General features: G+C 47.1%; 1 protein-coding gene across 1 annotated transcript in view; it reads left to right on the top strand.

Annotated features, from left to right (window-relative positions):
* The first annotated feature begins 342 nt into the window (after positions 1-342).
* LOC129125831 (ligand of Numb protein X 2-like) overlaps positions 343-18,691 on the top strand; it is a 29,941-nt gene continuing 11,592 nt past the window's right edge. Inside the window, exons 1-4 of the mRNA XM_054641487.2 lie at positions 343-530; positions 13,673-14,109; positions 16,526-16,752; positions 18,043-18,239. Of these exons, the coding sequence (XP_054497462.2) occupies positions 13,721-14,109; positions 16,526-16,752; positions 18,043-18,239 (813 nt within the window). The 5' untranslated portion in view covers positions 343-530; positions 13,673-13,720. The remainder of the gene's footprint in view (positions 531-13,672; positions 14,110-16,525; positions 16,753-18,042; positions 18,240-18,691) is intronic.

Genomic DNA, 18,691 nt, shown 5'->3' with positions numbered 1-18,691 from the left:
AGGACAGCGGGCGGTCGAGGCCCGGGACGTGCCCCGAGGGCAGCGGGGATGCCCTGAGGGGAGCGGGCGGTGGAGGCCCGGGATGTGCCCCGAGGGCAGCGGGGATGCCCTGAGGGGAGCGGGCGGTCGAGGCCCGGGATGTGCCCCGAGGGCAGCGGGGATGCCCTGAGGGGAGCGGGCGGTCGAGGCCCGGACGCGCCCCCGCCGCCGCGGCTGCTCTGGCGGGGCGGGCCGAGGCCGCCGGGTGTGCGCGGCCCGGGGAGGCGGCGGCGGCGGAGGAGGCGGAGGCGGTGAGGGGAGGGCAGGGCTGGGCTGATCTGTGCCGTGCCGGGCGGGCGAGTGACACCTGGGCGGCTGCGCTGCCTCCTCCTCCTCCTCTCACGTAGGTTTCGACTTTCTTCCCCGCCCGGAAACTTGGTGGAGGCGCCGCGCTCGCCGCCGTCGCAGGCCGGCTTGGCGCTGGGCTTGTAGCGCCTCTTCCCTCCCCGTCCCGGGGGTGAGCGAGCCCTTTCCTGCCCCGGTGGCCCCAGGTGAGCGGGGACGGTGTGGGGGGCGTGAGGGGGCCCCGCCGGGACTGGGGGACGTGGGAGTCCCTGAGGAGGCGCGGGGCTCCCCCCGGGCTGAGGGGGGACTCGGGGGGTCCCGGCCGGCTGAGCGCGGGACTCCCTTGAGGGGCTCGGGAGGATCCCACGGGGGCTGAAGGGATGCGGGGTCTCTTAAGGGGCTCGGGGGGTCCCTGAGGGGATGCGGGGTTCCCCGAGGGTCCCGCCGGGCTGAAGTTGGGTCGCGGATCCCCGAAGCTCCCGTTCTCCCAGCGGAGCGCTCGGCCGTGACCGCGGCCAGTGTCCCTTATCAGTGACACGGGCACGCAGGTGAAGGCTGCCGGCCCCAGGGTTAACTCTTCACAGCCGCTGCCTGGGCAGGACCCACCAAACCCCGCGATTTTCTACTCGTGGGGCTCGCAGGGAGGCAGTGGGGCAAAAATGTCTTTGCTAGGAGACGGAGAGCGGCAAAGTCTGCGAGTTTGCTGGTAATTAATGCAGGGGGAAAACCTATAAATAGAAGTTGATATAAACAACTAAAGCACAGCAAGGTGAGATGTGGGCCTTTTGGAAATACCTTAAAGGTGAGAAGTACAGGTGACCATAAAGCTTAGTTTAGCCCAAAGACTAACCATCTATTTGTAAAGATTTTTATTTAAGATTTTTTGGTTTTTTTAATGAGGGGTGTAAAGAAGGGGTGAGGCTGTGTGCTGCTGGAGCGCTGGTTCTGCTCTGCTCGGCTGGGTGCACTTGTTATCTCGAGGGTAATGTCAGGAGGAGAGAGATCTGATGGAGAAGGAGCAGACCAGGCTGCAGCCAGTTGATGCCAGCGCAGGAGGTGGCAGGGACAGCGGGACTGCCCCTTTCGGTGGCACTGCAGGCTTAGTTTGCTTTAAGCCCCGCTTGAAACGGCACTTTCAACTCCTTGAGCGGTTTTTGGGACCTACTTTACCTCCGGAAAGTAAGAAATGCAAAATGAGTGCTTCCCTGCTGCTTACCAAGCCGAAAAAGTGTCCCATTTAAACTTCTGCTCCAGTTTTCTAGCAAAGGCGAAAGGACCAGAACATAAAGTTTCCGTAGGAAAAGCGATTCCAGCTCAAGTGCAGATGTAAGTGGTAGGGGAGGTCTCTGCTGTGCAGAGTGTGTCGCAGCGGGGACACAGTGGCGATAATTGGCGGCCCAGAGGAGTTTCTGTCACTGTCACAGAAGCCCGGAGTTGTCCTGTGTCATCCTCGAGGCCCTGGGGGCTCAAGCGGCCCAAGGTCTGGGCGGTGTGGAGAGCTGGAGCTCTCCTGCAGCCGCGCCAGTTGTGTGTGCTGTGCCTTTGAGGGACGGCGCTGACGTTTGTCCTTGATGCCGGAGCTCTTCTGGCAGCTCTCCAGGCAAGGGAGAGCAGATTGCACACATGGCTCCTTCAAAACAAAACTTCTTTCTCTGAAGTTGCACGCTCCAAGTCGTCTTTCACAATTTCCCTGAGCAGATGTAGTGTGTCTGCTGCTGAAAGGGCCTAAGGCAGTGGGAATATTTATTCCCTCCCCCAAAGGGATTTGCTCCCTGGACCAGTTTATGAAGTCAGAACAGCACCAGTGCTTGTGCAGGGCAAAACAAAGGGGTCATATGGCTGGGGATGGAGCAGGGAAATGATAAACAGGAGGCCAACCTTCTCTGGGGACTCCCCAGCTGGAAAAGTCAGCCCTGCTGGAAATCCACACCTTCACTCTCCCTAAGTGTTACCATGCAAGCTGGGTGCAGATGGGACTCATTTAAATAACGGGGATTCACTGGCATAAACCCCGTGGGATGAACAGGAGAGGAGGACCTGGGTGTGCAGCAAAAAGCACCATCTGTTGAATGACAAATTTCAAGTTTTTAACCAAATCATTACTGAGGGAAGTGAGCAAGAGTTAAAAACCAACCATATGGCCTGGGGAATGGGGGCTCAAAGAGGTGGAAGGAGCAGCTCCAGAAGGGACCTGGCAGCTATGTGACCTCTATAAAACCCCCTGAGGTTTGAAGAGAGCTGAGGAAACAGGTTGAGATTGATTCTGGATAAACTTAGTGCTCCCTGAATGGCAATTCCAGTAACTCCTAGAAATTTTAATTAATGGGTTTGTAAACTACAGTAGCGCAGTACTTCCCCAAATGTGGTTACTAAAAGAATTTACTCATTTATGGGATTGTAGAGTCCTAGACTTCCATACCTAAAAGAATAAATATCACTGCATAATAAAGTACCTGTAGCTCATGAAACACCCCTGCTGTATTTCCTCTTCTCCTTGCACTGCCATAGATCTCTTATTTTCTGCATTAAAATAAAAACTTCCTGCTGCAACAGCTCTATTGATTTCACTTTGAAAATGAAGCTGCATCATTTCATTCTGCTCGTGTGGATCTCCCCAGAGGAGTTGCAGCTGTTGCCTTACTCACAGGCCTGAATATGTTTTGCTGGTTTGATACAAAACCCTCTTGTTTGGCTTTTCCTTCTCGGTTTACTTTAGTGGTGCTGCTCGTACAGTTGTTAGGAATTGCATTTGACAGTCCCTCATCAGTTTATGCTCCCTGATTTATAGCACATAAAACGTTGCTCTTGGCTTAGAAATTTCTTGACACCAATGGAGTTTGAAAATATGAAAATATCTGGCAGTTTTTCTGATATTTCAGATAAGAAATTGCCCATGAGTCAGTATCTCACCAGCCATCTCTAAAGGGTTAGAGGGGATTTAGATGAACAAGCAGTAAGAGTTACTGTGCTGGTCCAGGAAAAAGCACTTAAGGCTGGAAGGAGGGAAATGGAATAAAGCTGGATTAATTTGGAGAGACAATCAGCAGCTTACAGGCAAAGGCTCTTAAATTTTTTTAAATATATATATTTATATAGTGATCCCCTAAGTCTAGAGGTTTCCTGTACAAATTTTGTTTGGAGACTGCAGTGTTCTTTATTTGGAATATTCTCCAAGGGTTGCACTAGAAGGGATTGTGTATTTTTTAGAAGTCTTGTCTAACTTTGCCTATTCTTTATCTGTACCTTAAATCATGCAAGTTTTGTAGACAGCTGCAGCAGAGTCTCTTTAAAGCTGATTTTCTGACAGTTAAAAAGGAGTTGAGATAAAACTTGCCCTGTTCCCCTGAGGGTTCAAGGGACTCACCTGTGGCATCCGTGTGGCCATTGCTGAAAGCCCCGTAAATCATAAGCAGTTCTATTTGTAAAGTTCCCAGGCTTATCTAGGGTTGGGGGGTTGATAACAGAGAAATTCTTCTCACCTAAGAAATGCTCTTGCAGATCCCTACACAAATAAATAAGGGCAGCAGCCCCTGCCCTGGGAACTGAGAGCTGAGCATTTCCTCTTGAACGTGCTCACAACTGAGCGGCAACAAAAATTGCAGCGTGATTATTTCGAGGAGGATCCATAAAAATAAACATTAATGGCTCTCCTGGGCCTTTTAGTCCTTAGGCTAAACCCCAATTCCCTGTGAGAGCAGCACCTGGGGCTGCTTTAGCCCAACCTCCGGGGCTGAAAAGCGAGCAGAGAAAGGAGAAAGGAGATTCCTCGCCCTTCCCTCCTCACGGCCGGCCCAGGAGCAATGTGGCTGCTGCACTGATTTGGGAACAGCTCAAGGACTTTGCTCTGTTGCTTCAGCTCCCTTAGCTGATGAGACAGTCACTCCCATTTAAAATTTATTTTTAGAACAAGGGAAAATATAATTATCAATTCTCGCATATTGCAAATATGTGCCCCGTACGGCGAGATAACAACGGGTTTTAAAGTCCTGCTGCTGGTACCAGGGTAAGATTTGAACAGAGAGAAACACATCCCAAAATGCCTCTTGCATTCTGCTTCCCCCAGCTGTGAGGGTTGTCTGAAGTCAGTAAGATACAGCCAGAGAAACTGCATGAAATTGGATGAAAAGGCACCTTCAATTCCATGTGTAAGCTCATTAACCACTAACACAGAGGTCTTGAACAGCAGAATATGTCTCAAGACTTCTGAAAATGAGATCTAATACTGTTCTGTCTGTCTCTAGGGGAAGGTAATCGTAATCCAGAGACCTTTATTTTTAATTTCTTTGACTTCTGCTGTTTCATTATTTACTTAGGAGCTGTCACCTGTGGTGAAGGGCATTGCACTCCTGGCTGCAGCAGCTCTGCCTACCCAGAGGCACTGGCAGAGTTTAAGTTCACTTCAAACTCAGCTGCAGCTGCCCTGGGGAGCCACAGTTTGAGAAGGTTTCGTTTTGTTTAAATGAAGGCGACTTGTTTTCTTTCTTTCTTTCCCCTTTACCACGATCTGAGGCTGAGATGGAATGTAAAGGGGAATTACAGACTTAATTAGCTCTTAATTCAGCTTTTTTAGTTAGTGTGAACAAGCTTGGGCTGGAAAGTACTTTGCATAAAAAGCCCTCTTACCCCGTGAAAGGAAGTCTGAGCAGGGCAATGTGTCCTGCTGTCACCCTGCTGTCACCCTGCTGTCACCCTGCTGTCACCCTGCTGTCACCCATGGCATCGGGCACAGGAGCTGCTGGGAAAGAAGAGCCAGCCAGGGGAAATGTGCTGGACCCTCTGGAATGACTCTCAGCCATCCTGCCTTGGGTTTATTTTGTGGAGCTGAGATTGCAAGTGCCAAACTCTTTAAAAATATAGTGCTACTGAAACTGGACTTGGACCAGGTAATGAGGAGTTCTGTGCTTCTTTATCCTGCAGCAAAGCCCTAATCTGGTGCTTCTGATTTTAAAAACTGTGACTGTTGATAGGAAATATTTCATCTCCAGGTGCAAAACTGCTTTCATGCTGCTGGATTGCTTGTGGTAAAGTTTTGTAGAAAACAAGAGTTCCTTGTTTGTGTTTCAACGAACTTAGAAAATGAGTTATTTTGTGCTTAAGGCTGAGAGTAGCCAAGATTAATTTCTTTTAACTGAAATTAATTTTAAAGTAGCACTTTGATAGAATGTGATAAAGATTAAAGCTCTGTAGGAGTTTCTCTCAAGACAGCAAGGCTTAGAGCTACAGAAATACCTTTTGTCTCCCAAAAGCAAGAGTCTCTCTCTTCCCGCCTCCTCCCTTCTCACATTACATTTAAATATCTCTGATGTGACCACCCTGGCGAGATTATTCAAACAGGGGCTTTAAAAACATCCAGTTAAATACAACACAGTCTGCTTCTTGCCCTGTGTGCTTTGGAAGTGCTGTGCTGAAACAGAGATCACAGGTGGACGGTGGTGGGCAGTTTGCTCTCATCTCTCTCTATAAAGAGGGGATGTGGAGGTAGGCACACAGACAGGGATGAGCCAACAGCATCTCATACTCATTTGTAGCCATTAGACACTGGATTTTTACCTCATGTTCCCAGGAGCAAGCAGAGCCCTTTGGAAAGCCAGTGTGCTCCCAGATATTCAGATGAACCCAAATCTTAACATCACATCTCCTAATCCCTCTTTGTTTGGTTTTGGGCTGCTTGTTTGAGTTGCAGGAGAAGCTTTGATTATTAATTGCTGATTAAATTCTTAAATAATAGCACTGGGTTCTTTCTTTCTTTGTAGAAAGCTTCTCCCACAAACATCAAACTGATTTTTAGGGATAGAGTTGCAGATAGCTGCCAAATTGAAAATGTAGGTGAGGGTGGAGGTGGGAGTATTTAATTTCCTGGAGAGAGAAGATTACAGATACAATAGAAAAAAATAAAGACAATCCACCCCTGTGGTGATAAAACTTCCATAGGAATATGTGAGTCAAATTCTGCAAAGAAGCAAATTGATTTAAGTGACTGAAGGATTCCTGTGAGCACAAAATGAGCAACAGGGGTGTTTGTGTGGAATATGCTGTAGAAAGGAGGGTGGATATAGTGGAAGCATCTTGCAAGGCTGAGAGAGCAGGAAAAAACACATCAATAAACCAGCTTTTTCTGCAGCACTTGTCTTCAACCTGATGGCATTTAATGTATCCATTTTTTCTGAGCACTATGTTAAAATAGTCACTGTTGGATCCCCTTTGGAAGAAGGGTGTAGGTGGAAAGCTTAATTCCTAAAGAAGGGAGGAGAGAGGAAATGTATTGGGTCTTGTTACCCAGATAATATTAACAGAATGATAACTCCAGAATCTCCTGCTCTGCAGAAAGACATGGGATTAATTTTTAGATTACACTTATTTAACCCTGCTGCTTTACCACTCTGGGTCCTGTGGGACAGGTACTGCTCTGTGCAATCATTGACTGACAGAGAAGCAAATGTCCTGAGCATCTGGGAGGGAGAGAAATAAATTCGGAGTACCAACTTCTTAAGTTTTCATGTCAGCTTTTCATTCTGCTCAAATTAAAAGTGCTCACCATTTAAACTGCTGATTGCTAGCAAGATTTTTTAACTGAGTATTACAAATCTTTCCTTGTGTTGAACTTGCAGATACACGAACCAGACAGGTTTTTTTATAAAAGTCTGGAAGATTTTTATAAAATTTGGAATTTTGTAAAATCTGTCTGGAAGTGAGTTATGTTAAAAATGGAAATCCATCAGTGCTGCAGAGCTGATCCTGCACAAGTTGCTCAGCAGAAACCTCCTTGGGATTGTCCTGCTCTGCTCAAGCCTTTCAGCTCATCTCTTGGGACAGGGTTTCCTGGGATGGGTTTGTTATCCTGGTCTAACAGGATAAGGATTCTGATTAGAATTAATGGAAATACAATTGGCTTTCTGTTTTCTGGTGGAGAAAACAGATACTTGCCCAGAAGCTGAGGGAGATAAAATACCAAATTGTTGAACGAGCACAGAAACACCAGGGAGTTTAAATACAACTTATTTTCACATTTATGATTAGAGAATGGGTATAAAAATGATGGGGACCATGGAAATTTCAATTTCCATTTTTCTTTATATTGATTACAGTAAAGCAGCTTTGATTTAGAATTTCTGAGTCAAAATGTTCACACAAGTGCTGAGCAGTCACTCTTGGAGGTGGCTCATTAGAAATCCTGTGGCTTCAAGGCAAGCTCAATCACTGAAGGGATTGCTTCTTATTTAGCTGCATAAATGCAGCATTTCCAGAATATTCCAGAAGATTTTTACATTCAGTGTCTGATCTTCAGCCATATCAGAAAATAATAAAGATAGTAGGAAATTGGATCAACACCTGAAACCATTCTTGGGTTTGGTGTTGTGGTTTTTTTGTAAAATTGACCTCCTTCAATATTGTTTATAAAAATCCTCTGCTATTTCAACACATTTCTGTGCCACTGCTGTAAACTGAGGGGTTGTGAAATGCTGTGGTGACCCACTGGAAGTGTTCAGTCAGGACTGCAGTGCCAGTCCTACAAACCTGTCTCATTTCATGAACCTTTCTTCACAGCAGTGATGAAATTCAGCAAAAGCCCCCCTGTTACAGAGCACATTTTCAACACAATTTCTGTCTCTGGAATGGAAAAAATGCCATTCTGTGAAACACAAAACTTCTTAACTGAGTGAAAACTGTTTGAAGAGCATTAAGGAAAAGCTCTGCCCCTTTTTCTCATGTTTTATTATTTCTAGAGGATTTGGTTTGCCCCATCAGAGTCCATCTGGAACTTGCTTTTAGGTTTGGTCAGTGCCCTCAGCCATCTTCATCCAGATTGTGGATGGCTTGTTTTGTCCAGCCTCAAAAAAATTAATTAATTGTTTAGCCTTTAGTTGGAATGTTGCAGTTCCAGTCTCCCAGGGAAATGTTGTTATAAATATAATAACTGACATAATTATTGCAGTGAAGTGTTACATGGCAGGAGATGTGGGGCACATGCCCCACAGTCCCCAAACCAGCTTTGATTTGGGTTTTCAGCCCAATATTTCTTTATCACCAGCTCACTGCTAACCTCCAGCTGCCCCAAAGCATAAGCCATGGCATTTCTAAAATATTTCCCATGACACAACTTTTTTATAATATTGAGAACAAATTATTTGATTTTTTTAAATTATTTCTTAACTTCAGCTGTTTGAGACATTCTCTAGTCATCCATATCCTTCAGGAAGAATTCTACATATCTGTTTTGTGTCCTTGCTGCAGACTGCTTGCGTGGTTGTGTGTTTTGCAATATGGAATGTGATCTGCTTACTCACCATATTTGTGGCTTTAGAAATCAGTTAGTTAATAGAAACAGCCTTGACTTTATTCTTTTTTGTTTGGGTTGCTCTTCTTCCCTGGGAGTTTCCCATGTGACCTTAGATAGGTCCCTCAAGATCCTCTTCAGGGCCAGAACAAAGAGTTAAATTCCCAGGGGCTGCTGCCTCTATGGGTCTGGCTTAGCCTCTGCTGAGGTAATTTCACTTTTTAAATGGGAATAGCAGCCCTGTAACCCCTCAAAGAAATGACATTCAGGTGCCTACGTTATGGCCAAAATTCACTTGTACCAAATGCTGGAATTATGTGAGCAGACAGGCTTGGCATGAACAGAACTTTAATTTGTGCTCCACACCAAGAGTGGCAGAGTGAAATGGCCTGAAAGCAGAGCCAGAGCAGTGTTAGGGAATGCTGGTGATAAGCTGGGAGCTGGAATGCTGCTCTTGTGGAGCCAGGTACCACAGGCACAGCTCCTGCTCAGTCAGAGCCAGCACAAGTGGAGGCACGGGGTTGGGAAGATTTCTTAGATAATCACCCTTTCTTTAAAAGGCTTTATTTTTTTTTTTTTTTCTCTCCCAAGCTGTGAGTCATCAGTTCTATTTCCAAGTCTGGGCTGCTGGGCAGGGAATGAGCAGTTTGCCCACCAGGAATGGTGCCAGTGTGGTTCTTGGCAGACCCCTCCCAGAGCTATTAACGGTGGTGTAGATGTGCAGGGGGGGCAGAGCTGAGGCTCTGGGCCCTGGCAGAGCTAAAACAAGAATAGGCAATGTGCTATTATTGTCAGGAATAGTCTTGCTTTGGCAGGAATACAGATTAGACTACCTGATAAGTCATCATCTTTAAAAAAAAAGTCTAGTCTTTGAGTCAGTGTTATAGTACCAGGAATCCTACTAAAAAAAATAATCCAACACTGGTTGGCTTGAAAAACAATTCTTTTTTGGTTTGTTTTAATACAGTAAAGATAAAGGTGATCCCAGAGGAATCCTTATGGGATAAGAAATTAGGAAATATAAAGGGATTTCTGCTGATCTATTTCCTTTAATTCTTTGTTAGGCATAGGGGTGGGGTGTGTTACTCTCCAAATAATTCTGACTCCAGAGGCATTTCTTGTGTTACCCTTTTAGAGCAGCACATGTCCGTGTCAGGCTTTAACAATTCCATGCAGTCAGTGTGGAGGAACTGGGGACCAAGCTGGGTCCTGATGTTGTGACTCCCTCATGATGTGGGTGAAAAGCCACAGAGAGATTCCAGAACTTTGGAGAAAGGCAGCAGCAGGGAAGGTGCCACCCTTTGCTGGAGAGTGGGGAATGATGGAACAAAAAAAGCAACACGAGGATGGAGGGGTTAATTGGGCTTTGGAGGTTAGAATGAGGAGCTGAGGTTGGATTGCAAAGGACTGAATTTGGATCAGACTCCCCTCCAAAGCTGGAATCCTGTGGGCTCTCAGGACTGACTCCTGAGAGTGGCTCATGGAAGCTGAGGGAGCCAGGCCTGTTATGATGAAACACTGATTTTCTACACACTTCAACTCTGCCTTGTTGGGCTGCAGCAACATCTGTGCTGGATGGGATTTTAGCAGTTCTTCCCCTGCAGAAGCTCTGCTTAGTGCCTGAGTCCCTGAGCAAGGGAGGCTTGTTTGAGCCTGCTGCCCTCCCTGTGCTGCTCACTCAGCCCTGCCTTGCCCAAGGCTCTGGGCTGGCTTTCATCACAGAGGTGGCAGCCTTGGCTTCCCTGGTGTCTGCAGGAGTGTCCTCCTTGTTGAAGGGACAGTGGTGCAAAAGTAAAATTCACCTTTAAATGAAATCTTCACCCCTTGTTTTCAAGGATCTAGAAGTGAGACAGCAGATCAGCTTGGAGCAGCAAAATTTTGGTGACACTTTTGTCTTCCACAAGTTATTACTCAGAAATTACTCATCAATGGGATTCATCTTGGGTAACCTTTAAACACAGAGCAGAGAATTAATTTGATAAATAATCTGAAAAACCCCCCAATAAAAGTAGTTTATCAGCAAAATTACTGTGAGGTTTGTTTTTGCTAAGAAAGTGGATTTGTTTCATCACCTGCCAAAGTTTTATGCAAATAGTCCAACCCGAAGCACAAGTATTTCTGATTGGTACTGTTTGCCTTGGAAGCTCCTTGGTTCATTACCTGGTGCTGCTGAGCTGATTGATTACAATTGAGGAGATGTGAAGTGATGCTCTGATGTTGAAATGTTCCTTTTGCACCTGTAAGGTCATTCAAGATCAGCTGAAGGCTGGCAAAAAGGCCAATAAGGCAAACAGAACCTGCCTGTTTCAGGTGGAGGCAAGCACCAAAAGCAGGCAGATTTCTGAGAGAGGAGCCATGGACACAGCAGCTTCCATTTCCATGGGTGCTGTCTGAGAGGAGGGCAGGGACACAGCAGCTTCCATTTCCATGGGTGCTGAGAGAGGAGCCATGGACACAGCAGCTTCCATTTCCATGGGTGCTGTCTGAGAGGAGCCATGGACACAGCAGCTTCCATTTCCATGGGTGCTGAGAGAGGAGCCATGGACACAGCAGCTTCCATTTCCATGGGTGCTGAGAGAGGAGGCATGGACACAGCAGCTTCCATTCCCATGGGTACTGAGAGAGGAGTGCATGGACACAGCAGCTTCCATTCCCATGGGTACTGAGAGAGGAGTGCATGGACACAGCAGCTTCCATTTCCATGGGTGCTGTCTGAGAGAGGAGTGCATGGACACAGCAGCTTCCATTTCCATGGGTGCTGAGAGAGGAGGGCAGGGACACAGCAGCTTCCATTTCCATGGGTGCTGAGACAGGAGGCCATGGACACAGCAGCTTCCATTTCCATGGGTGCTGAGAGAGGAGCCATGGACACAGCAGCTTCCATTTCCATGGGTGCTGAGAGAGGAGGGCAGGGACACAGCAGCTTCCATTTCCATGGGTGCTGTCTGAGAGGGGGCCATGGACACAGCAGCTTCCATTTCCATGGGTGCTGTCTGAGAGAGGAGCCATGGACACAGCAGCTTCCATTTCCATGGGTGCTGAGAGAGGAGCCATGGACACAGCAGCTTCCATTTCCATGGGTGCTGAGAGAGGAGCCATGGACACAGCAGCTTCCATTACCATTGGTGCTGTCTGAGAGAGGAGCCATGGACACAGCAGCTTCCATTTCCATGGGTGCTGTCTGAGAGAGGAGCCATGGACACAGCAGCTTCCATTTCCATGGGTGCTGTCTGAGAGAGGAGCCATGGACACAGCAGCTTCCATTTCCATGGGTGCTGTCTGAGAGAGGAGCCATGGACACAGCAGCTTCCATTTCCATGGGTGCTGTCTGGGAGCTGTGCCCTGTTTTGGGAGTCAGCCATGCAGGGGTTAAGGAGGGAATGCAGACAGAGGAGTCAGGGATGTTCACCCAGCCTGAGTGCTTCCCTCCAGGGGAAGATGCTTTCTTGGCACTGCAGCAGGGGAGAGCAGCAAATAACTCCTGCTGTACCCACCTGGAACTGTGACAGTGATGTTTTAATCTTTTGAAGTGAACATGTTCCTGTGGCTGGGGAAGAATTCGCCTGTGAAGTGGCTGATTCTGTTGGTGATACATTCTTCCTTTAATTAAGTAGCTGACTTACCTTGACAATTAATTGGAGTGATGCATGATTTTTATTAGAAACCCATGACTAATTTTTTCTTGCCGTTCCTGCTATTTTATTGTTCTTGTCTCCCCTCCTCCCAAGTTCTGCTGTGTGCCAGCTGTGTCCTCCAGGCACTGGTGCAGACCAGTGTTCCCTCTTGCTTACCTGCTCCAGATAAAGTCATTGTTTTCAGGTATTTTCCACATCATCTTTCAGAAATTTTCCATTTCATCACAGTTTTGCAATTTTTTTTGTTTTTAGAGTCTGGGATTCTTTACTTAAAAAAACCCCACCAAAGCACAAACTCCTCAAAACATCACCACAACACCCCCCACTGTGTAATGTAGTTTGCTTCCTTTAATACCACATTTCCTACTTCATTAAAATAACTGCCAGGTTAAAAAAATCCTCCCTGCAGCCATCCCTGTGCCTGTAATCTGCTAGGAAACTCAAGTGAATTTTATATTTAATTACAACAGGCAAGATTCAAAATGGATGTGACTGCAGACATTTCTGTTAAAATGAGAGCAGCAGCTACAAGGACTCAGTTTGTCCCTTGTCCTGCTCTCCCTGGCTGAAAGGAGCTCAATCCTCTCTCTAACCTTGCAACAAATGATGTGGACTATTCTTTACGTTTTTTCCACTTAGGAAGCTTTAGTCTTTTTATAGGAAATTTGTTTCCATGGGGGAACTTAGGCATGGATGAGTGGGGAACAATGCATTGTTTGTTAAAACAATTTTTTTTTGAAGGGAGTGGGCTTGAAAGGAAGGAAATGTGGTTTAGATTTAAGTTTCTTTTGAAATTTATTCCTCTTCTTTTGCCTCATCCTCCCCACCCCCCAAAATACAAAACAGTAATCTTAACAACCAGAACTGCTTTTAACCCCCTGTGCTCTCAGAGGCGTATCCATGTCCTCAGGGGCCACACCAGGTGCCAATATTCAAATCTGAGCACCTGTTGGTTTGACCACAGCATCCCAAAAAACTCACTTCCTTTTCAAACCAGGGTATCCCCAAATTGGCTTTTCACCACACGTCCTTAAAAGATTTGGTATAATCTGGAAAGCCAGAGGAAGTTTAAAAGTCACTGTCTTGTGTATCCTTCCTTTCCCTTCCCTCTCTGGGTTGTTCTCCATCAAGAACATGCAGTTTTTGTCTCAGCTTTTCTAATCCCTGTGTTTATTTAGTCTGTGTCTGGTGTGTGTGTGTATAAAGTTTAAGCCTCAGTTTATCCACGTGCCTAAACCTTGTGCTGAGTGAGGTCCTTGCATCCTCTGCTCCCTGGGCTGCTCATTCACAGGGTGGTTCTGGAAGGAAGAACCCAGTGGGGGTCAGGGGGGTGCAGGCTCTGGGGGAGGAAGCTCGAGGCAGGAATAGAGTTGAATTTTCAGTGGGCTGCCTTTAAAGCAGTGTTGGCTGGAAATGTCTGTCTGTCCCTTCCCCACAGGTGTGTGGCAGAGCTGCTGTGTGACAGTCTGCTCCTGGTGCTGCTGCCATGGCTGATCCTGTCCCCGAGGAGAGCGCGTCCCACGTCCCCGAGCTGTGCTGTGAGTGTGGCCAGGCCCACCCCTTGCTGGACAATCACCTGTACAACTTCCAGGACGAGGTGGACGATGAGCTCATCTGCCACATCTGCCTGCAGCCCCTGCTGCAGCCCATGGACACTCCCTGTGGGCACACCTACTGCTTCAAGTGCCTGGAGAACTTCATGCAGGAGTACAGCTTCTGCCCCATGGACCGCAAGAAGCTCTCCTTCCAGCAGTGCCACAAGTCCAGCCTGCTGGTGAGGAACCTGCTGGATAAGCTGCTTGTGCTGTGTCCTTTCAAGGCTGAGTGCCAGCAGACCATGCAGCGCTGTGAGCTGGAGGCTCACCTGCAGAACAGGTGCATTCCCCTTTCCATCCTGCTATTGCCAGGCTGCTGTGCTGCTTAGCAGAGCCCTGTGTTCCCAGAGCAGCTCCCTAAACTGGGGCAAGGTGGGACACCAGAGAAGGCAGGGTGAGGCTGCAGAGGTGGGTGGGTGAGGACAGTGTAATTGTGTGTGTGCTCTGAGCTGCTCACCTTCAGCCTGTCTGCAGACGCTAAACCTGCCAAACACCCAGACATCTGTGGGTCCTGAACTGGGCTGCCAGCTCTGGAGTTGGTACAAACAAACAAGCTTCTTCTTGTTTCCCTTGTGCAGAGAAGAAAGGCACCAAGTCAAGGCTCTGAAAGCAAGGGATTGTGCAGTGCTGCCAGTTTAATTGGTCCAATTAAGATGTGCAGTAAGTCTTTGATTCAAATAGTGCAAGTCCCTCCAAGCTGCACATTATGCACTTACTGAAACACCTACTTATAATCCCATTATTTTCTCTCATTCTTTTGCTGAGAAATAGAAGCAAATGAAAATTACTGTTTTTTTCTGATCCTCTCTTGTAGGGGAAGGGAGACTTTTTGGTGCTTCCCTGCTGGCAGAGCTGTTGGCAGGCAGGACATTGTCACTTTAAAAGGAGTGCAGGTGACAGAGCTCTTGCCCTGGTGCGTGGAGAACCCTTGTTCCTACCTGGTTAATGATTTGCAGGGAGGGGAGCTAAGTGCAAGCCCTGCTGCAGGTGGAACAGAGCTTCCTTGGCAGGGTGCATTTGTCAGCAATGGGAAATGCCACAGGCTTGATTCATTCAGCTGTGTTGTAGTTTGTTGTGGCAATGCCATATTTTAAAAATAAACCAACCAGGGAGCAGGTACACTTAGGATACCTTTGCAGCTCCAGCCAAGGATGGACCCTTGTGTTATCATTGTCTTCAGTCCCCCTGAGCTGAGAGCTTGTGTTAGAGCCAGGGGAGGGATGGAAGTGCTTGGGTGCCCCTTTCCCTTCAGTGAAAGTTTATAATCTCCTTTTTCTTGAGCAGCCCTTTGTCCTGGCTGCTCCAGCTGGGGCCATGGCTCACATCAGGGCTGGGCCTTCCTCTGCTCTGCAAATCTGCCCTGCTATCAGTAAACTCCTGTCACTGTGTAATCCTTCTGGCACAGCAGTTACACATGGGGGAGGGAGAGAGGCACCTCAAATGTTTGCCTTAGAGACCTGCCTGGAAACTGTATCATTCTCCTATATATTCCACAGTTCTTTGTAGCTTTCTTGGGGACAGAGTATTCTAAGATTCGAGGCTATTTTCACCTGGGCTGTGGGTGCAAGTGGATCATCAGACTAAAAAATAAGGAAGAAAAAAAAAACAGATAAGAAAATTGCACTGGGATTTGGGTGTTCTCTTGTTTTAAGGGAGATTAACTGATAGGAGAAGATTTAAGGAAATAAGAAGCACATAGTAACTTATTTTCTTGGGGGTTTTCCTGCCTTTGCAAATTGAATTTGTGTTTTGATATCTTAAGAGGGACATGTTCACAAGAGGATCACTCAGCTTCTGTCATTAAGTGCAGGCTTATTTTACTGCTTGGAGAATAAATGAGCAGGAATAAACCAGAGGAAGTAATACTGGGATGAGACTTCTTTAGCCAGAGTGTAAATAGTTCAGTTTAATTTGAAAAGTGACTCTGGTAAACACCCAATACTACTCATGTCTCTGAAAGTGATGCTTTTGCATTTATCACCTCCTCACCTTTTTTAGAAATACTTGTGATAAAAGAGCTGTTCTTGCTCACCCATTAGTGCTGAGACAGGCTGCTGATGTATCTGCATCCAATTACATCCCAGTTCTGGCACCTCTGACCTCTGGGGAGCAGGCAGTGGGATTAGGAATTCAACTACTCCCATTCTGGTGGAGCCATCACCTGCATGGCCTGGGAGTGCACCAGGTCCAGGATCAGGTCTCATTCCACAACAGAAAATGCCCAATCCTCCCTTGCTGCTCTTGTGTGTAGCTGGTGTGTTAAAACAAAGCCTAATTCAAAGCTGAGCTTGAAACCTGAGCCACTTTCTTTGTATCAAGGTACAGTTCATGGTGATCTCTACAACGTCAGAGCTCAGTATTTGCTTATATTTAAGAGGGATTGTTTTCTTTATGGATTGTTTGCCAGGTAAATATTTAGCAAAGGAGACTCCTGTTTCTATTACATTCTTATTTTTCAAATAATTTGCTTAATAATTTGAAAAGTGGTGAAATAACAAGCCACTGCACTTAAGCTGATACTTGTAGAAGTAGAAACTGAAGGTCAAGGTTTCTCAGTTTTATCATCTGAGGAACCAGGACTGCACTGGTGAGATCTGGAAGCAGCTTCTTCCCACAGGTTTGTCAGAGCTTTCATGTGCTGGGTCACCTGCCCAGGCAGAGACAGTCACTGACAGTCCCTGCCAATCTCTCTCCAGGTGTCCTGGGTTTAAGAAATACAAATCTGAGCTCCAGCGGAAAAGGAACCCCATTTCCAAAGGGAAGGAAGAGCTTCCTGCCAAGGGGGACACAAATACACCCAAGGATCCAGAGCTCCCAAGTGGAGGCTCCTCACTTGTGGCAGAAAGCTCTGGAGCTGCTGTGGTGTCACTGGGGACTGCAGAGCCTGGACTGGTTAATCCAGCTTTTGAGGAGACTGAAGAAGGTGAGAGTTTGCTACAGAAGTGGAATTATGTATTTACCTTTCATGATATACCAATGAGGCAATTATCTCAGAAAATTCCATTTTTAAGTGCCCCAGCACTGTCAGGCATCCTTAATGCTACTCAGCCATTAGTAGTCATCAGAGGCATCTCTTCCTTCAGCAGAAAGAAGGGAGATGCATTCATGTGCATCAGGGGTGGCAGAGTCTGCTCACAGGCACAAAACTGTACAGAACCATTTGGAGAAACCCTGTGAGACTGCAGTGAGTACTTGCAGTATTCTGTGGAGAAACAAAGGCAGTCCCTGTCAGTGTGAACGTGGAGCACTTAAAGCCCTTGCAGAAGCCAGATAATTAGTAACTAGGAAGTGTTCCAGGTTCTTGTTAATCTTGTTAGGAAAGTTAAATATACAGTCAGTTTCCTGGAGTGGTCAGTACCTCCCTCCTGGTGTTTTTGTAGCATAAGTTAGGTTTTGATTAACAGGCAGCTCTGGAAGCCTTGCAGATCAAATCAGCATCTGCACTTCAGTGTGGCAGCCTTGTCTCAGCTTGGTAGGAGGCAGCAGCGTGGAAGCCTCAGTGCCTTGTCTCAGAGTTAGGCTCAGCTTCAGCCCCTGTGCCTGGGACAGAGGTAACTCACAGGTCAGTTCAGTTCCCTGTTGGCCTTTTCCCAAAGCACACCTGGAGCAGGTTTTGCATCCCTGGTGTGGCACCTGCCCTTCACCCTGTGCTGGGCCTGTCTGAGTGTCCCCATGCTGGGAGGTCTCAGCCCCCTTGCTAACAGCAACTTTCATCTTCAAAGTGCAGCCTTGCTTCATCTCCATGCTGTGAAACACCAGACATTCCTCCTGGTCTACAGGGGGGATGGGAAAAGGGGAGCAAAGGAAATTAGAGGAAGGAAGTTGCAGAGCAGTAATTACAGCTGGGTAGTCCCTTTCCCTCATGGGCATCATGGAAACTGGAATTTATTATGTGTGTGCTTCTAGCAGGCCAGCTATCACAGGAGAAAAACAAATCTCTAAATATAGCCAAACCATACTGAATGCCTTTTAATAAATCCCAAGCAACAACAATAAAGAGTTTGAATTCACCAAAAGCTAAGAGAAAATGGGAAAAATTCTGGAGAAACTTTAAAGAAACAGAGGGATTCTAAGCTTTTTATGTGACCTTAGGTCTCCTCATAGCTGCTTTCCCTCCAGATGTTCCAGAGTGAACACAACCTGAATCTTGGGGTGCTGTGGAAAGGAAATTTCTGTTACTGTGTTGTTTTTTCTCTTCAATTTCCACAACCAGACCTTCCTCAGAGAACCAGTCTTGTGGCTGAAACTACCACCATCGAAATCCACCGGGAAGACCTGGAGGAAGAGCTGGGGATGAGGATAGTTGGGGGTAAGGACACCCCCCTGGGCAACATCGTTGTTCAGGAAGTGCTGAGGGACTCTGTGATTGCTGCTGATGGAAGAATTGCTCCTGGAGACCACATCCTTGAGGTAGGGAAACCCCCCTGGTGGCCCCATTGCTTCCCTTGGCTGGGGGAGGAGAGAGCCTGGAAAAACTGGGAGATCTCTGCAGCTGAGGGTTTTAGAGCACTGCTCAGACCTCTGTGTCAGCAGCACTGTGTGTCTGCTGGGGCTCAGGAGCACTGCTGGCATTCCTTCCAGTCAGACTCATATTTCTCTTGCATATTTGACAGCTTTTTGAAATGTTTTGGACAAAGTAAAAGATTGCTCCCTGATAAATTTCACACAGCAGCCCCATTTCTCTGCTCTAGTTAGGAAGTCTCATAATTGCTTGCTGCACTGTGTTGCTTAAGCTGCATATTCTCTGTGGGCAGGTCCAGGGTGAGAGCTGCTGACTGGCAGTGAGTGTCAGCTCCACAATGAGTAAATGCAGAGCTGCAGCCCCAGCCTGACCCACAGCCAGGGCACTGCCCACACTGGCA

Source organism: Agelaius phoeniceus, chromosome 14, assembly GCF_051311805.1.
Source record: "Agelaius phoeniceus isolate bAgePho1 chromosome 14, bAgePho1.hap1, whole genome shotgun sequence".
Lineage (NCBI taxonomy): Eukaryota > Metazoa > Chordata > Aves > Passeriformes > Icteridae > Agelaius > Agelaius phoeniceus.
The sequence above is the reverse complement of the archived record's forward strand: the minus strand, read 5'-3'. Positions and strand labels throughout refer to the sequence as shown.